Source organism: Apteryx rowi, unplaced genomic scaffold (genome assembly GCF_003343035.1).
Source record: "Apteryx rowi isolate R43461 unplaced genomic scaffold, aptRow1 scaffold_621, whole genome shotgun sequence".
In the NCBI taxonomy this organism is placed as follows: domain Eukaryota; kingdom Metazoa; phylum Chordata; class Aves; order Apterygiformes; family Apterygidae; genus Apteryx; species Apteryx rowi.
The window spans coordinates 88,861-108,910 of NW_020450896.1; the positions used below are offsets into that span (position 1 = coordinate 88,861).

The following is a 20,050-nucleotide window of genomic DNA, read 5'->3' on the forward strand; positions in this document are numbered from 1 at the left end:
GCGAAGTACTGGATGCTGCTGCGCACAGGGGGCCCCGTGTATGTTCTGACTGTGCTAGGTACAGCCAGAGGCCAAGGACAAACGAGCCACGCTTTCTAAATCCTTCTCAATATAGACGGCGTGCATATACTCTCGTACACGTACTCTGTTTTTTGTTTTGTTTTTGTTTCTGCCATAGCCTAATCCATCCCTTGCATTAACTGGAATTGATGGTGAAGAACTTGTTTTCCGCCGAAACGCAGCATTATAATTGTCACGTAGCTTCTCTTGTGCTACTAGTCAAACTGGGCTTTGTGTCTGCTAGCTCCAGTGAGCTCTAGAGCAAGTGCCCAGGTGCTTAGGTAATTTGCTAAGCAGGCTTTACCTTCAGGGTACGGTGTGTGGTCAGGGAACAGGAGTTCTGGTATAAGTTTTGTCACAGACCACAAGTACAACTGGGGCAATCACAAGTAATCTAGGAATCATCTCTGTAATCTTGGAATACAATTCAGTACATATAGTAAGGGACTCAATGTTTGCTACTTTAAGTGTGTAATGACTCCTCCCAAGAAAGAGGAAGTCATTGTGTATCATCCATTAACAGGATGATAAAAAAAAAAGTATTGTTATATAGCTATGGGACTCTGGATACTAGATTATACGTGTTCAAAAAGGGATGAATAAGTTATTTGGGCACTTAAACTTTTTGACCAACAAATCTCTTTCCACAGGACTACAAGGGCCAAAAGTTAGCAGAACAGATTTTTCAAGGAATCATTCTCGTCTCTGCAGTAAGTATACTAAAACTACAGATGATGACAAAAAAAAAATCTGGTTTGATCTTATGAGATTGTTTTGGATAGTTTGGCTTAACTGGATCACTTAAAGCTTTAGACAAAATCAGAGGGGCTGTCACGGACTAAAGACTTTGCTTCTTTCTGTATTTTAACTTCATTGTTGGCCTACAATTCTGAAAACAGTGTTAGAAAGACATGTGAAATCTGGCTTTTAAAAAACCTAGCTTTTCTTCTTAACTCTTTGCCCTCCCCCACTCCCCTTCCCACCCCAAGTAACTTAATCGTAGCACACCATGGAATTTTTTTTTGTATGTTTAAAGGGTTTTTTTTGTTTTTGAAAGGTCATTGGTTTCATCTATGGATACATCACTGAGCAGTTTGGATGGACAGTCTATATAGTGATGGCTGGTTTTGCCTTATCATGTCTGGTAAGTGTCTTTGTTTGTTTTAAACCCAGAAAATACATGCACTATTTAATCTGAAATGCTAGCTAAATTAAGGAGCTACTAGCAGAGACAAATGTCTGCCCTGTAATTCAGATTGTTAATACGTACTTACAGTTGTGTTGTGACCTGTAGAACACATTGGTCCTATAGTCCTGTATTTGCTTCGCTCAGCATGGTGTACTCTGTACAAGCGAATACTTACCTGTTCTCAAATACTAGTCACATTTTAGATAATACTGCAGTCTAATACTACTACCGAACACTGAATTGTTTGTCCACTTCAGTTAAATGTTCATTTTAAGTCAAACTGATAGCCTTGATGAGAAAGGACAATGCGGCTTTCTGTGGAGTAGTAGCTGTACAAAACACTTATCTAGAGTCTTGATTTACATGTTTCAACTTCCTTTCCTTTCTCTCAGCTAACGCTCCCTCCTTGGCCTATGTACCGCCGCAATCCTCTGAAGTGGCTACCTGTCCAAGAATTGGGAACAGAAGATAAGAAGCCAGCAGACAGAAAGCCAAAGAGACATACTAAAAGCTAAAGAATATGTTTTTTCATGATGTTACATTGTAGCATTTAGCTTTATTAAATTTTTAATACCTTTCAGCTGGGAGATACTTTTTGGCTTAGTGTTTTTTTTGTTTTTGTTTTCTTACTGATTTATGAGTACACCAAGATCTGCAGAAAGCATGAAGGCTCTATAAATGTGGCTGGTGTTTTAATGAAGTCACTGGGAAGGTAGGTGGGGGGGTGTTGGAAGGCTACTCGAGGTCACATCTCACTCCAGTATTTTACTAAAAAGGAACACTGGCCTAGAAAGCATTAAATCAAGTATAATTAAAGTTATTGCCATAGCCTAAAACATTATTATATACAGCTAGACTTGTATTAAACTAACTCATTAGAAGTATCAGCAGTGGCAGTTTGTCACAAGTCTGGTAAAACAGCACAATTTCCCCCCTATTTTTCCCCCTTTGCCCCCAAATCCATGGTTTTGAAAAATGTTAAGAATTGGAAACTGTCCTAGGATAGGAGATGCCTAAAAATAAACTCACCTGTGCAGAGAAAATAACATCTTGACTCTGCATAATGCAGTAGCTGTAGCTCTTGAAGCCCTGTAACTTGAGCATTTAGCATGTAAAAGGCAGCAATTGTTGCACCTTTTGAGCACTGCCTGTCACTTTAATCTCCTCCGATAGGGGCTACAAGTTCTGATATTTAAGCTAAATCTCTTTTTGTAAAGGCAGGGAAAGAGACAGGTTGTGGTTTTAAAAATTTATTTTACAAATTCAATTCCCTTGATGACTTAATTATCCTTTAAAAAGAACTCACGTGCTTTCTCAATAATGATGTTACATGACAAAACCTGGGTGCATGTAGTAACACAATCTAACAAATGTGCATGGCAAGGGAAAAGCTAAGACAAACTTATTTGACTAAATGGCCCTGATCTTGGACACTTTCATTCCTAAAAGGAATTAGTACTTGTAAGGGGAAGGGATATTCTCCAGCCAGGAGGATGGTAACCATGGCTGCTCCTTTCAAACATATTCAGGCTTGTTATTAAGTGCTTTTCACCACCTTTGTGATTGCCTTAGCAATAAAACACAAAAGCTAAGGCCAAAGTCACTGTGCTTGAAAGCAATACAGCAACCCCCTTTAGCATTTTAAATTAGCAATTTACAGAATCTGCAGGGGTTTTTGGTGTGCAAAACCCAGGAATTGTTTCTTCTTGCTAAAACTTCATAGTTGGTGTAATAGCTTATACCCTAGCACCCTATAACCTTGGCATAGATTTCTGTTACTGTATTTAGTATATCACCATACCAAAATGCTTTATCTATGACTAATTCAAACCAAAACATTTTTTTGACACAACTTTCTATACAAAACTTGGTATCCATCCATCTTCGCATCTGTAAAATAAACTCTTCTAAAGTTGCATTAAGAGAATAAGAACTAAACATCTCAGAAGTTCCTCTTCCAAGAAAGTGACAGCCTGGTTCACATTTTAACATGGAAAATATTATTACAACTAATGCTGTAATGTTTTTTCCAAGCTTACTCCTTTTACTCCAGCAAAGAAAGTCAAAGGATAAACATGCTTCATATGCTGGTCCAGTCTATCAAGCAAGCTATAAAAACTGTGTTCTTCTCTCTAAGGGAAAAGTTTTAATCTGGTCAGAACTTCACATTTTCTTCAAGAAATTTCAAGTGGCRTGCCTTCGCACTGTAACTTGCATACTTCTCTCCCATATGTTCCCGCAACTGCAGCTATTTAGAATACAAGAAAAAAAAAAAACACCTTGCATTAAAAAAATAAAAACAAACAGAAACTACCCAAATATTAACAAAAGAACAGCAAAGCACTCAGCTGGAAACATCAGGTGAAGTTTGATCACACAGACATGACAAGAGATAAATGGAAAAGACACTCTTTGTTGTCTGAGGGCAAAGGATGTTCCAAATCCCACCTGACAATTGTAAATACAAGTCAAATCTTTACTGGTTATACTTAGCCATGCAGTATTTTATTTGTAACCGGTTTTTGAGTCAGATGAGCTGTAGTTATTGCTCACTCATGTATATTAAGAATGAATATTAAACTGTTTTTCACTTTGGACATAAGGAAAACTATGCAAGTAATGTCAAGACAAAAATTACAGTCCAAAGGGAAATGATTACTGGAGAAACAACAGCATAAAAGTACTCAAATTCCTTGCTTCTTCACAAACTAAGGACTATGATATAATTCTAAAGTTCCTTTGGTTCCTGCAGAATTTATAGTTGAACCTAGTCTACATTCAGAATCAACTTTGTAAAGACTTTTTACTGGGCAGCAGGCAAGAAAGCATCTGAGAAAGCTTCTGTATTTCATGACTGCCATCTTTTAGGGGAAAGCTGTATAAATGCTAGGAGACTTGGATTCATTCTGCTCACTAGCCATCCTTTTTGTTTATTTGGGTACTGTTACAGACTTTTCTATGGCAAGGCTAGCAGTGAAAGATAATCTAGGCATTAGTAATTGGTAATAACAGCCTTTACTGTTGTTGTCATTAGTCTTTGTTCCCCAGCCTGTCATTTTGTTAACAGCTTCTATGTGTTTCTCATGAGGTACCTTTTACATTCGAATTTAAAAAAATACATTTTTTTTTTCTTTTTGAGGTGTCTGTTAAATTTTTTTTTTTATTTGAGTCTTTCTACAGCTGCAGACAGAAAATGACAATATACTTAGGCCCTTGGCCTGCCAATGACTGTATAAACACTAAAGCTTTTGGGGGTCCAGGTTTGCATCACTGTATCAATATCTAAAAAGGAAAAAAAGCAAGGACTGCTCATTTATCTGGGTTTATAAGAAATTAAACAACTTTAATCTGTGAGACATTCACCTCTCTCTTCACTTCATCATCTTCTTCCATGATGTTGTACACTTTCTCAAGAAGTTTCACTCCCAATCCTTGCACCACATCAGATCTTAGGATTTCAACCATCCTCCTGATCTTTTCAGGACCTGATAGCACACCTATTTAAAAAAAAGTCGTAATAATTACATTCGATATAATCAACTTTCACAGTCCACGCCTGGAAGAATATGGGACAACATTTTAAGTATCATGAAAGACTTCATGAAGATGGTTTGTATGGAACAACAATGTCTAGCTGAACTGACTAGCTAGAATAATCAACAATCATGGTCAATCAGAACTACACAGACGCTAACTCCTAAGACATTGTACAGTACAAAGTCGATGCAGAGACAATTTGCACAACTAGGCCTCTGTTTTCAGCTGGTTCCTGTACACTAAATTAGTTTTTATTCAAATAATGGTATTTGGATAATTCTGCCTAATCATAGGAGAATACCACACAGATATTTTTAAAATGATTCAGTCTTTCACACAGCAAACATAAAAAGTTTAATCAGTACAAACGTGAATGGCATCAGTTCTGCCATCTGCCCGTTTCTCTCAACAACCTTTAAATCTCTTGTTTCTCAGCTGAAACCGCCAACAAAGATGGTCATTTTATAAGGGAAGGCCCCCACTAGGAATTGAACTGAGAACACTAGTGCTTTTTTTTTTTTTTTTTTAAATTAATGAAGTCACCAACAGTTAATAGTTTCTCCTTTCACAGGCTGGATTACCTTGTGAAAATAAAATATCTGATCTAATTAAGCTTCAGCTTAGAAATGCAGTAGCCCCGTCCCATCAACCCCAATGGCAGTAAATAGCTGGAAGATCTTACTATTTATACATAATATAAAGAATACTTACAATGAGAAAAACTGACAGAAGAAAACCCTACCACTCAAGTTTGCAGCTTTAACATTGTCACATCTGTGCACATTAGCGACAAAATCTTTCACTGTATTTTACGTCTAGCTATGCAGAACCAACGTCAGAGTAGCGCGCTCTCATTGTTTTGCTGATCACCAGAGTGGCTACAAGCAGAATCCTTGATGCTTAAAACACATGAGCAAAAAAAGATCTCAGACTTCAAAAAACTTACTTTCAGCTTTTCCACTTATCTTCTGGTTTGCACAGTAAATGCAGTCATAGCAGCTATATTTTTTGTTGCTTTTTGGAATATAAACACATATTTAAGGTCTGGTTTTGGAAAGCGATTCGATTCTTGCTGTGGGAAAAATCAACTTCCGTAAGATCTGCAGTGAGAATGGACTTCTATACTCACATAAATCTCCAGTGTGTTTAAATGCTGGCTTGTGCCTCAAGTTCAATTTCAGCTTTAACCACAATTCACAAAGCTTCACAGCTATCAAATCATTTGGATGCCTTAAAAATCTTACTTTAAAATACTCATCTCCTTTGAACTGTTCATTTTGGAGCTTCTAAGTACAAATCACATGGTGAAAGACCATATTGCAGACCAGCTTGCTCTCTTCATTAACAACTGCATAGATCACACACTCCTTTCACTGGCAAGCAAATCACAACTAGAGCAGTTCTGTACACAAAGAAAGTTGTTCAGAAAGCTAATTACTTCTAGGAGTATTTTTGAGATTTAAGAAATGAGAGCGGATTGCCTTCTGTTGTCCACTAGCAGGTTTTCTTTGGTAAGCAGCAACTGACAACCACTCATTTAAAAGAAATATCAGAGCAACAGACCTGAAGGAAACTCTTCAAATTTGAATTCCTCTAATTCATCGGATGATTTTCCATGCAAAATCAAAGTGTCTCTGTATTTTCTATGAAGTTTAAACTCTGAGGCTGGAGGTGAGGTTACACAGCATTCAGAATTCTCCTTAGAGTCCATTTTCAGTGTCCAAGTCATTAGCTCCACCAAATCATTCATTTCATTCATACTGCTTTTTCTAGTAGAGGAGAAAAAGATGCAATTCAGTCACCACTCATGATGCAACTTCCACCTTGCATTCAGAGGACTTCCAATAAATTTGGTGAGGTCCTGCTAAGTATTTCATGTTACTTTTTGTTATGCAGTTTTATCAATAGAAACATTGGTAGTATTTCATCTAATAAAGGTTCAGAGATGCATCTAGCAACAATTCCCAACCCTATCAGCTACCACTACCTGCGTGGCTGCGCCCATGGTAATGCAACAGAGAATATTTTTTGAGAAGTTGCTCACATTGACAAAATCCAAAATAAATACTTCAGCCTCAATCACAGTGAGAAAGAAACATTTGGCATCTATGCAACGTGTGCTGTTTAACGCATCCTGACAGTACATATCTTCTGATGCTGGAAGACTGATTTCCTGGAAAGTTTCACTTGCCAAAAACCAGAGGCACACAACCAATGCACCAGGAAGTTCAGCATGGAAAGTTCACAGAAGAACAAATGGAGTTTGTTTTCTTTATGTAACATGTGCTTCTTCATAACATCACTCACTATGTAAAGATCAGACATGAAAGCAATTTCTGCAAATATTTTTCCACTCCAAGTCAAGATCCAATACAGCAGATAAAAACTCCTGCATGGTATTAAACAAAACACTTACTTCTCCTTGGAATCTCCATCAGACTTCTCTGTAGAGCTTGTGGAAGAGCTTAACTCGTCATCAGACAGGCAATGGATTCCTTTTTTTTTCTAAGTGAGGAGGGAATAAATTACTTTTGAGAGTTAGGATTTTTGTCTGTTATCTGTATGGCATAAATTACTTTTCTTATACAGAAAAATACCTTTCATCAAGCATACTTTTACCGACTTAGCTTGATAATACTTCAAATGTATAACTTCTGGTTTTAACTACAAGCTAATATACACCACATCATGAACATACTTTCATGAAATGCTTATTTAGCTAGTTTTACATCTCAGTCATGCAGTTTTAACCACAAAAAATGCTTTGCCAAATGCCTCTATCAAAAACAATTAAATTAGGTAAGAATTGACAAATATAACCAACTATATTATAAAGCCACTATCCTTAGCCCATCTATCAGTCTTTATACACATACACATATTTTAAAACTGTATTTAAATATTATTTTATTGATTCAGTAACTTCCCCATATGCCCTAAAATATACAAAGAGCCTTTAACCAAGCCTTTACCTGGGTCTCTACAGTTTTGTGTTCCGTGCATAGCACAATATGCAAAAATATCACTAGCACATGCACATATAATTAGTGCATACTAAACTGATGTAACCTCAGTTTATGAATGCAGATGAGGTTTTTGTTTTTAGATTTTATCAGTTATAAGCATACACATGTAGGTAAAACATGCAAAACACTTTTCATGCAAGCGCTGAGCTGAGGAAAATGGAGCCTATGCTTTGAAATTTTAGACTAAAATTTCTTCGCTGTTATTTTTTTGCATCTGTTGTTAATAATGTTCCCCGATGTTGCATCAGATTTCACCCCTATGTTCGTGATCTTAGAAAGGACTTTTTAAATTAGACAAGGAAGATAATACTAACAGAAACTATTCATTTTCATCTAGCACCTATTCCTTATTGTCAGCACATAAATGTATGCACTTAACAGGACTGCAGCTTAAAAAATAATTTTCAAACACCACTACCAAAGCAAGATTAGATGTACCAAAGCTAAAGGTAGTGTGTAGATAACAGCATCTTAAAACAGACTATTCACCTATTACAAAAATGCAGTTCAGGATAAACTTTTCCCCCCCACAACCAAACAAATAAACCCTTCAATTTGGAGAGTTTATAACAACTAGCTCTCTCTGTGAAATCCCTGTGAGCCTTCGTCTCAGACAAGTGGAGTGAAAATGGGCAGTGAGCGCTGAATTTTAAACTGATCTAGCCAAACAAAAAGGTGGATTACAGATCCGTACTCCAGCCCAGGTTTTCTAAAGCAGTATCTGCAGAGAACGGTGCATTCTTATTGACTGAGAGGTTCCTCCATGTATAGATTTTTTTAATACCATTTTCTTCTCAAATTGTGCCTGCATTTAAATATTTCAAAAACAGATGACCCCAGTTTACCTGAGAAATACTGGGATCTGATGAGGACTGAGCAACTTTAATATGATTTTCCACATGTGATTTTGCTTCAACTACTGCACTATTTGATGTTCGTCTTGCTGGAATCGCTGAAAGGATGACATTTTTACAATATTTATAACTTAGCTGCATGTATTTTGAATTAGTTTCATGCTCATGCAAGAAGAAGTCTATCACCTGGCAGAAGACAGGCGGTAGGTATTCTGCTAACAGAAAACACTGACGCTTCTATCTGAAAGGTGCATATCCTGCGCTTCACGAACATTTCAAATACAAGTTGTCACCACTAAACACAACTGAATACAACTGAATAAGAAGTAGAAAAATATGGACACGTTAACAGAAATTTTTATTTAACACCAGAACTAGACCCTTAGCGCATCTTTTTGAAAAAGTTAGTGAAGAATAAAGAACAAACAGTGAGTTAGAATTTCTTCACAGAGAAATTACCAGCCTCTATATATAGAATGTTAACATGCAAACATAAAAATTACCAGAGGGAAACATCTCTTCCTGAGACTGTTTTAGCCTCCTACGCTCTCTCGCTGACAAGGGCCGTTCCTTTAAAATAAGTTAATTTGATATTAATTAGCAATTGTCACAATCACTTTTGTTATCGATCACCTATAAAACAAAAAAACTTCTTTAACTGAACACGCAAGAGAGTGCTACTAGAGTAGATTTTCCAATTAGCTAACAAATGCTCTATGATTTACTACAAAATGGTCTTGGTCAACAACACAACCGATAAACATTGCAGAAAAGGAGCTTCTGACCTGCCTGTTTCAGCAAGGAAGCTTCTCATGCTGCACTGATCAGATGCAGGACAGGACTTCCATTAGGTAGAAAGTTGCTCTACGTTTCTTTACTCGCTGCGCTTATTCTTAGGGAACAAACTGCTCAGAAGCAACAAGAGACAAATCTGCTGACACAGCATTCAGTACTAACCTTTGCAATGGCAACTTGACTGGTTTTGGTGCTATTTACAGATTCAGAGACTTCAGCACCATGCTCTGCACAGCTCTGTGTTGTCTTTACATTCGCATCAGAAGGAAAAGGTAAAGGCCGAGGAGCAACTGCTCTGAACTTGAAAGAGAAGTGAGCAGAATTTATATCTACTTTCATTAAAAGTTAAAGTACTCCACAATCTACAAGTCATCATTCTTACAGAGCAAAACTAGATGGCAGAGTTTTTGGCTCTTACTGTTCCTTCTTCACATCTCCCCACTTCACCCCTGCCTCCCTTCCCTTCTCCTCATCCTTCCTCCTCCCAGACTATTTTTCAGCCAGTGACTTTGTAATAACTGTTCCCCACCCTCAAACAGCAAAATGCAAGAGAACAGCAGGATATCACACTGCAAACAAATCGCGCTCTTCTCTCTGCTTATACAGCTGATGCCTTTCCCCAAAGAGGTCCCTCTGCTCAGCAGTGTCCGGAGCCCTGGCTCACGGGCACGTGAAAGGGAAAAGATTTTCTTCCTGGAGTTTGTGCTCATAAGCTCAGGACAGCCATTACATATGTCTGTTCTAAAGTACCAGTCGCCTACCGCTCGCTATGAGCAGCCTTATCTGCACAGTCAGTGGAAGTGCTGTATGTTTTGTATAGGGACAAACAGAGTGAGAATTCCCGATGGAAATCCCTGGGAATGTCTTTTGCCTTTGCCATGCTATAATCAAAGACAACGTTTCACTGTTTCATTACGACCATCTAGCACACCCACCTCAGACCTGTGAGCTTTGCTGACACTTCCAAAGATTTACACAGGCTGCCCATAAAGGACATTTTCAGTGTTCTGCATATTCTTATCAATGAAGTTATTTAGATGTACATGAAACGAGAACAGTATAAAACTTTTTTTTAAATACGTCCCATTTTTAAAAAGTAAAAAAAAAATGCAATAGCCTTAAAGGAAAGAGGAGAAAAATAGAAGAGTATTATGTTGTTTAAAGAATCATACAGTCAAATTCATTTTTGATTATCTGCACCTTCTCCAAACAGACTTTGGACAACTCCCTTTTCTTCTGCCGTCGCTGCCGTGAGAGAGAGGGTTCGTGGACAGAGCTATGAGCGTGTAAGTGAGAGGTATTTTTTTCCTGTGGGTCTCCTGAAGTTCCATGACAGACATCATCCTAACAAGTAAAATTATTTTTCAAAATGTAGACATGCCATTTCCAGATTTAAACGTACATGCCTCTTACAATATCAGCACAGGCCACTTTACTATTTGGACAACATTTATCTTAATGTATCACAATACAACCAAAATAAACTCTTACTTGATAGTTAGAGAACAAGATCTGCTCTACCAGCATTTTTAAGCTACCAAACCTTTAAATAAAAAAATACTTACTTGAATTACAACAGGAACAAATGGTTCCAGCAGCTTGTCAGTAGAATCCAGGTTCTGCAATAGATAATGATTCCTCATCAGAAAACAACCAAATATTAAGGTGCATAAGAAAATCTCATTGTAGACCAGAACTCAATGAAAAGAGAATCACCACCTAAAGCAGACTGGCTTCATGAATGTGACTGTGCAGAAGTGACACTGAGCAGCCAGAACAGATATAAGACCCTTAAATCCAAAGCACAAGATGTGAGTGGAAGAGTCAAATGTATAACTGACACTTCTGAGATACACTAAGAGGAGGTAAGAATAAAATCTTTTCCTAGTTCTCTCAGCAGACTCTTCTAACACTTGAGAACAAGGGCACAGGGGAAAAAGAATTAGCCAGTATTTCTGAGGCAGTTACTATCAAAAGGAGAGCACTACTGACGCCTAGGCAGAAAGCAGTATTTCTTTAGAAATACTGTTTTTTTCAAGTTACCAACACAAAGAGTGAAAGAATAATTGGAAATTAAAAGAACAATAGGAAGCAAACTACCTTTGAGAAAAGGGAAACCAGGAGAGAAAGTAAAACCTTCCACGTTTCCATATTACTATTCCTTTCTCCTTTCTTTTATGCCTCTCTCCATCTCCTGCCTGCCTTTAGTCTCTTCCACTCCTCCCCTTTCACTGTTTTTAGCTCCTTCAAATTTTCGTTAAGTTTCTGATTACAAAGAAGTGAGAAGGTGAGAGAGAGTGCACAAAAAATAAATTAGGAAGCAATTCCAAAAGCTGCTTAATCTATCCTCTATTCCCTGGCAAACTTAGCACCTCCTACCAGAATTTCATCTAACCTTGTCACACAGAGACCAATACGTTAAATTCACTTTTAAGTAACAACACTAGGTTTCACATAAATGATGGACTTACGGCTTTTGTCAATTATCTATCCAAATCATTTAGTGAACATACTAAACAGTCATGAATGCAGGACAGAAGCCTGTGGGAGCCCCATTTCACTGGCTGTCTACTCCAATTCCTATTAGTCCCCCCTCCATACTAGGACTAACTCAAGAGATTAGCCAGGCCTATTTAGGACATAGACCAGAAGTCCCAAAACTGTTCTTGCCCTCTCTCTTCTCAGATGAAAAAGAAAACTTTTGTTTCCTATAAGAACAGCATTCTCACCATCTAGATGCGAGCCCTAAAATTCCTGCAGCACGTTGCCTCCGCAGATTTGAAGCCTAGGCTCATAACTATTTAAGCATCTCAATAATCACATCAGCACAATCCTACTTTGATAGATAACCACTATGTGCAGCAGCTCTGTACATTTTAAGAGCTGGCCATTAGGTAAGTCTACATCAAAGTACAGCACAAGTGCATTACCAGGTCAGTTTGCTTTTGGTTTTTTGATACAGGCTGCAGGAGTTTCAAAGTGTCAGCATCATTATCTGTAGCATCAACAGCAGACTGCTTAGACTCAACACTTTCAGCTTTAAAAGCTTGCTTTGTTTTTTGCTGTAGTCCATCTTCCTTAATTAGTGATCTACTGTATGTTTTAGAATCCCCTGGAACATTTAAATACTTTGCTTTATTATCCTCTGGAACATGCTCACTGCCACACTTCTCACTTCCATACGTCCTCTTTTCAGATGGTAAGATATCAATATCCACTTTACTAATTGTAGCTAAGGAATCTCCCAGGCTGTTCAAATCATTATTGCTTGGTTTTCTTCCCAACTCAACAGCTGGCTTCTCTGAGGGACAAAATTTGGTGGCTTTATATTTGATGATGCATTCTTCTTCATTCTAGAATTAAAAAAGAATTACCTTTCAGATATTATACACATATAAAAGAATATTCTAAGCACCTCAGGAACATCATTAATATACCAGAGTACATAAACTATAATGAAATTATGATCACCTACAGCTTAAGAGCTTCAGAAATGCTGCAACCCATACTTTTAAAGAGATGCAGACTGTATCTGCAGATGGCATATTCTAGGCATGGGTTTATATATATGTAGCACACCCACTTTTCCCCAGGACCACAAAAGAAAAGTCATACTCTTTTGACTTTTTCATAAGAGAGGAGCCAGTAAGTCCCAGCAGATTTTCAAGATACCACATACATTCAGTACTTCAGCATTAAAAGCTTAAACTCACAATAGCGGACTCATATTACAGAAATTAAAAAGTATGTACAAGATTAATCATTCTAAAAGATTTGTTTTAACCACTGGAAAGAACTCCAACAATAAACAAATTTTCATTTGGAATCATAGTTTGTTTTTCCAGTCAAAAAAAAAAATTATATATATATGTATATTTTAAATGATTGCTACTTGTCATCAAATAGTAGCAAAAAATTCAGCTTGGACAGAGACCTCAAATACTCCATGAGAAGTGTGGAAACATTTGTTATAACCATGCTGCATACAAAAGCTCTATGTGCTAATTCAACTGTAAGGTTACATAAAAATAATTCACATAGAGTGACAGTGGTCCACAAAAAAAAAAAAAAAAAGCTGTTTAGTTAACATATTTTAGCAAAGCAGCTGCCATTAGTTTTACTGAACCACAGCTGTTTACTTGCTTGCATCTCTACCTAAACACAAATCCTCTATTAATATAARTTTTACACATTGCTAGAAATCAGATCTATGTTTTCACAAAAGCTCAAGGCATTTCATATAAAACTGAGTATCTTTTTAGGAAAAGCAGATGCATTGTTTAGAAAAAAAATACATCTATATCTATATATATATCTATCTTACCACCTTATTCCTCCTGGCTTGCTCAAAGGAATGATTTTGGTGTGCAACATTCCTGTTATGAGATTCATTCTTAACTGAGACCACAGAACAAGGATCTTTAAGTTTAGAATCCAATGTTTTCTTATGACTTTTGGCTGTTTTCCTATAAGGAATATAGTAAAAGTTGGTCATTCAGTCTCCAGCAACAAGACCTTAAGATGCTTCTTCAGATTACATCAATTAAAAAAACCCACTTCACTAAACAGTTTACATAGAGCATAGAAGACACTGGGCTTTTTCCAACAGACTGCGCACAACATACTCATCTTCAACTCTGTAAAAGGAGCTTAAAAGCACTATTCAGACTCTAGCAGCAATGCACACCTGTTCCACACAGCAGCAAGATCAGTGTTATCTGGAAGCAGTAAAATAATTGACCATCTCTGACAAAGAAAAATACCTATTATTTATCATTAACAAATTAAAGAACAGTGAATAGCAAAAGGAACTTGATTGTGGAATTCTCAAGTGATAAATGGTATCAAAGAACCATAAAAAAGGATGTGTATTTCCTATCACTTCTTTGAAAGTACTGGTGCAACTTCCTTTTTTCTCTCTGAATAAGCTGTGCAATCCAAGCTGTTGCACATTCATAGTTTGCATTTGCCAAAAAAACTAGTTTCCATTCTCTTATAAATGCCTCCTATTACATTTCTCAAAGAGTCTAAACAAACTCAAATGTTCATACGTTTCGCAATTGCACATAACAGAACTAATTTTATCCTGCTATAAAAAAAAAAGTTTTAAAACAAAAATCATAACAACATAAATATTTTGCATAAGATCACTGAAATGAAAATATCTTACGCCTTCGTGGCTTCCAGAAACAAAGAGATTTGCTGCTTGATATATGGCTGTCTTAGTATGCTTTTCACACTAGGTCTTTCCTCAGGCTTTTTACTGAGCATAGTTCTTATTATCTCTACCAACTGCGGGCTGTAATCCTTTGGCATGGCGGGCAGCTGTAAAAGGAAAGTGAAGTGTGATATTGTTTAACATATTTGTCAATAGGGGCTACTGCTAGATCTGCACAACAATTATATTATGCTAGGTACTTGCATAAAAAATAGTCTCGTTTTTTCATATGCTGAACGTTACCTAGAGTGCTTAACTACCTATCAAACAGAATATAGCAATTCCAAATATTTTGCATAAGAACTTTTCTTAACTTTTTCTTAATATCAGCAGTTAATGTTCTATGAATAGGCATAAGAGTCATAAAAAGACTTGTATATAAATTCATGTTAGCTTTATTATATGCCAAAGCAAGTAATACACTTCAATAGGCTAGCCTTACCTGAAAGGAAAATGGCATACATATGAACAGCGATATAATTCTTTGCACAATATTTAAACCAGAAGTAGATGGGGAAAGTAAGTCATTTCAGCCCTTTGAAAATTCACCGATATACGAGTTACACAGAAGGATAACAAGAAACTCTACCAGTATTTAAAAATGAACGACTTCCTGGGTCTAATATTACATCATGTACCACCATGAAATACCAGTCTTAAAACATGTATGACGATGCACATCAACAAAAAAAACAAAAAAAAAACAAAATAACCCCACACATTCAAGACCTTCAAAAAGCCACTGTAACCAGATAAAAAGTGTTTTAGGTAAGTTTTTACCCTTCCTTCAATAATTCGATAAACCAAAGAGTTCATGTCTTTAGCATTAAAGGCATGTTTCAGCGTAGCCATTTCGTAAACGCAGCAGCCCAGTGCCCAAACATCAGACTGGAAAAAAGGAAAAAAAAGTTTTAGGAGTTTTGTATTAATTGCATAAGTTTTACCTTCAGAGTCCCCTGCTTTCAGAGAAACAATTAATGACAGTAAGCTAAGACCAAATTCCATTGTAAATGTCTGGCTTCAGTCTATTTTATTTTTAACTTTGATTAAACTATTGTCTTCCAAATATCACTAGGTTTATTCTGAGAAAAAAAAAGGAAAAAAAAAAAAAAAAACAAGTTAAGTACTGTATTGGCTCTAACTGGAGAATGACAATCTTTCTATTTTTCATTAGAGCAGTTTCCCCTTAGCTCATGCTCATTGTAGATACCCAAGTTCAGGGTGCATGAGGTCTGCAGCAAGAGCTGCACAAGTATACAAAAGCAAGTTTACCTTACTTTATTTTAAACTCACAGTGACACTGCTCACTTCTCTTCTGAAAATTTATTTGTTTTTTAATGTCGCTGTTGTTATGCATAACAGGGGCTTTTGAACATAAAGCTTCCTGTCTGTTGCATAATAAATTTCCACAGTGTAGCTGTCTAACAGACTGTTATTTTTGTTTACATTGGCATGCCCGGATAAGTACAGGCAGCCTGCTGAACACTTTGGCTGCGATAACTTATCACACGCTACTAATTCTCACCCACTGCAGCAAACTCAGTTCCATAAATTCAGTTCCCCACAAATCTCTGTCTTTTTGTTTGGACTCTGAGGACATTAAAAAGATTTGAAAGCAATAACAACTTTTTTTAAAAAATACACAAGATGGTAACGCTCTTGGACAAATGTAATAAGCTGCTTAACAAAGCAGAAATAATATTTGTATCAACAGTCTCTACCTTGTAGTTGTAGGGTTTGTTAGAGAAGAGTTCAGGGCTCATGTAGTATGGCGTGCCTATGAGAGTGCTGGCCATGTCGCACTGGTTTTCCAATACTCTGGCTATTCCAAGGTCACCCACTTTGATAATATTTGTTCGCGTCAGAAAAACATTTTGAGTTTTAAGATCTCTGTGCAGAATGTGCTTTTCATGTAAATACTGAAAAAAAATATATATATATAAATAGCATTAAGCAACTCCTAATTGGCTCTTCTCCACTGAAAAGTAAAACTACATTACACAAGTCAAAGAGGGAAAATACAAACACAACAAAGCCACATATATCACTAGAGAAGACAGGAATGGCATTTCTGTGAAATCTCCCTGTGTGAGATCTTGATCTCCAGCAAACCAGGAGAAAAGAGGAATGTAAAGTTAAGGCTCAGCCCTTAACCTACTTTCTGCTGCCCTCCATTTGTTGCCATTCATTTCACAGTCTTTAGCATAACATTTTGGTGGAAAACACAATGTTAGTTTTGTCTAAATACAGGGTAGAAGATTATACTTAAAATAAGCAAAAACAAGATACCACTGTAGACTTTTGTGTATCTGACCACAGCAGTCAGCATTAAGATAGCATTTGCTGTCCAACTTCCTTATTTCCTAATGCTAATATTTACATCTGGTCTTTATTACTACAACAATTGCTTTTAAAGTTTGATAGGCTCCAAATTATTAAACTCCAACAAACTGAGATAAAATTTAATAGAAATGATGAATTAGTAGTCTAAATTCATCATTGAAAACACCAACAAAACCACAAACTGCTTCTGAAAGAAGCTGGTGGGTTTTTTTTTTAAAGCATTTTGTAAATTTAATCTTAAATTTCAAACTGGAGAAGCATTTCAGGCTAGAGCTGCAAACCCCCTGGAGGTTAACACTACCTACCATGATAAGAAATGTAGACAGAATATACAATAGCAGTTTTTCACCTACAAGAGAAAGTTAGTTTGACTGCAATGACCTGTGAATATTTTATATGCACTAATAAACATTGTAATTCTATGCTAACCAGGCCAAACTGGAATTTAAATCTGTAGACTAATCGTGGTATTTTTATACGGAAAGAGAGCCAAACTAGGTCTATATCTTAAAGATACAAAGTTGTACTTTTATTTTACCTGCAAGGCCATGGCAATCTGGACAAACCATTCCACTACCTGATTCTCAGGCAGAAGTTTGCCCTTCTGCTCTTTAAGTTTATGATACAGATCTCCTCCTTCGCAGAAGCCCATAACAATATATAACAGGCCGTCTTCCCCCTGCCAGGACTCTCTGTAGGTGACTATATTTGGATGTTTCAACTGGGATAACAACTGTGCCTCTTGTTCTGCTGCTTTCCTCTCTCGGCTGGAAGCATTTTTAAGGTTTAACTTTTTGATGACATACTGTAAAAGAAATTACAAGACATATCAGGAAAGATCCAAGTTAGCATGCAGAAGCCCCAGGAAATTCCAAAGCTCTAAAGGAAATGCAGTATTTGAAATACGCACACATTATTCCTTATGGAGGTTGCAATTGGTCTAGCAGGTATATTTTACATTTACCATTATGCTGTAAAAATTTAACAGGTGTGGCTAAATTCAATTAGTCTACCTGAATGAAGCTCTGCACAGGAATTTTGTGATGTTTCGCTTGCTTTGACTGATGTTCAGATTTATAATTTTTTCCCTCATTTTAAATAGGTGGCTATCATTCATCTCTTAAGTGTGAAATGCCGTTTTGTACATCACAGCTATTCTCAAAAACAGTTGTTTCAATAATACTAATAAATATATAATAATGTTAAGAAAAGCATGTAGTCGCATCAGAAAAATGACAATGAACGTTTAGGATAAAAGTCATCTGGCTGGACTTACTCTATTCTTCACTAGATCCTTTCATTTTATTTTGTTTAAGGAAAAGCAGTCTTCAGAAATGAAATTTATGTTCTTTGTAGAAAAAAACAGAGACTTAAGAAATAACATCTCACAACTGCATGTAAGGAACACCAATCATATATTTGAAGATGAAAAAAGTTGTTAAGCATCTCAGTTTCAAGGCTTAGATTACAAATTCCCCATTTTCATATTCAGAATAAATATCTCAAAGTGCTCAATTTATGAATGCACAAAATAATGCTGGTGAGCTTTTTAGGTCTGTCATTCTTTTCTCAAAGAACTTGCACCTGGTAGAGGAGCCCCAAGGATGAGCTGACTTAATCTTAATTGCTTTGTGCAAAAAGTCTAGAAAACTGAGAAGCATGAGAGAATAGAAAAAAGCTTCCATGAGAAAAAGAAATGGAGCAAATAGAGATGTAGTTGGAGGGCTGGTACAGTTAGGAGCACATTGAAAAAATACTGTCCCAAAAACCTGAAAGCAGGTGTAATTTAGATTTTTTAACTTCTTAAAACCTGCCCTAAAATTATCAGAAAACTGTACTAACTATATCTTGCATTTATGAGTTTCTACATATGCAGGTTTAAACTTATTGGATGAGAAATGAATTATACAGGGAAGCACAGCTGCTTCACCATACCGCGAGAGCCAAAAGTTCTTGTGCCCAACCCTAAATTTACTTACTTCTGTGTTAATGTGATTTTTTTTTTAAAGGCTACATATGAAAACTGTTATTTACGCTGCCTAATATACTAGTGCAAATATATTCCTACGGAAGTCCAGTTTTCATCAAAAATGTAATCAAAGACAAGACAAAAAAATTCTTAGCACATGTTCATCGTACTGTGTACAATCAATACTTGTGCATCAATACTTAGGGATGATCTTGTTCCCTTCCTGATGTAAACTTTGTGGTAATCACTTCTAGTGCATCAGCTTTTCGTGGAAGAGCCCGTGTCATGGTATATGTCTGACCCCACTCTTATCTGGGAACTTATGGTACCAAAACATCTAAAAAAAAAAAAATATTTACTCATTCAGTTTCAGTGTCCTCTGTAACCGTCTATGCTGTCTATTCTTGGGCTGGCCCTATTAATTTAAGTTCCGCATGTTTAGTTAGTTTTCAGGAAGACTGCCTCGATACATCAAGGCAACCAAGTATGCAGAAGTCAACAGTACTTCATGATTTTGAGCATGAATTTTTGTTTCAGAAATCTGCCGTATATTAGACAAGCTCCTCAGCTCTTATAACCAGTGATACACAGCTCCAAAAGAGGAATACAACAATATTAATTGCGTACAGCATCACCTACGGTTGAGATCAAACATAATGTAGCCATTATGTACTACATGACAAGCCAACTACAACCATACCTCCAGGCATGCAAACCGACAGCTTTTAGCGTTATTTCAGGATCTGTCTTTAGACTACATATAACTGAAATGCAAAACCGTGCAGGTAGCATAACTTTAAGCTTGGTATCAATTATATTTGCTCTAATGAGCATGCTATGCTGACCACATTCCCATGGCATCTATCCTAATGCTTTTCTGCCATATTTGATACGAAATTGTGTGCAAAGTGCATTTTTTTTCCTCATTTTAAACAGTTGGAGCCACCTGACCCCCCCACAAAAAAAAAAAAAAAAAAGGGAAAAAACAAAACCAAAAAAAGAAAAAAAGAAGAAAAAAGAAAAAAACAGGAATCAGGTGAGCCTTTTATTCAGAGGTAT

General features: G+C 36.6%; 2 protein-coding genes across 7 annotated transcripts in view; one reads left to right on the top strand and one right to left on the bottom strand.

Annotated features, from left to right (window-relative positions):
• Positions 1-1,836, top strand: part of SPCS1 (signal peptidase complex subunit 1) — a 3,567-nt gene extending 1,731 nt beyond the window's left edge. The window contains exons 2-4 of the mRNA XM_026084006.1: positions 711-770; positions 1,118-1,204; positions 1,642-1,836. Of these exons, the coding sequence (XP_025939791.1) occupies positions 711-770; positions 1,118-1,204; positions 1,642-1,764 (270 nt within the window). The 3' untranslated portion in view covers positions 1,765-1,836. The remainder of the gene's footprint in view (positions 1-710; positions 771-1,117; positions 1,205-1,641) is intronic.
• Positions 1,837-2,483: 647 nt separating this feature from the next.
• The window catches only part of NEK4 (NIMA related kinase 4), a 19,034-nt gene continuing 1,467 nt past the window's right edge, over positions 2,484-20,050 (bottom strand). For 3 of the 6 annotated variants that reach the window (XM_026083968.1, XM_026083967.1, XM_026083965.1), the window contains exons 2-16: positions 17,561-17,827; positions 16,401-16,598; positions 15,460-15,567; positions 14,632-14,786; positions 13,786-13,927; positions 12,392-12,814; positions 11,027-11,080; positions 10,662-10,805; positions 9,624-9,761; positions 9,170-9,236; positions 8,658-8,764; positions 7,203-7,291; positions 6,350-6,555; positions 4,613-4,746; positions 2,484-3,497 (exon numbers count right to left, since the gene is read on the bottom strand). In XM_026083968.1, coding sequence (XP_025939753.1) covers positions 3,405-3,497; positions 4,613-4,746; positions 6,350-6,555; positions 7,203-7,291; positions 8,658-8,764; positions 9,170-9,236; positions 9,624-9,761; positions 10,662-10,805; positions 11,027-11,080; positions 12,392-12,814; positions 13,786-13,927; positions 14,632-14,786; positions 15,460-15,567; positions 16,401-16,598; positions 17,561-17,827 — 2,325 coding nt within the window. In that variant the 3' untranslated portion in view covers positions 2,484-3,404. The remainder of the gene's footprint in view (positions 3,498-4,612; positions 4,747-6,349; positions 6,556-7,202; positions 7,292-8,657; positions 8,765-9,169; positions 9,237-9,623; positions 9,762-10,661; positions 10,806-11,026; positions 11,081-12,391; positions 12,815-13,785; positions 13,928-14,631; positions 14,787-15,459; positions 15,568-16,400; positions 16,599-17,560; positions 17,828-20,050) is intronic. The other 3 variants (XM_026083966.1, XM_026083969.1, XM_026083970.1) reach the window with 3 other exon arrangements.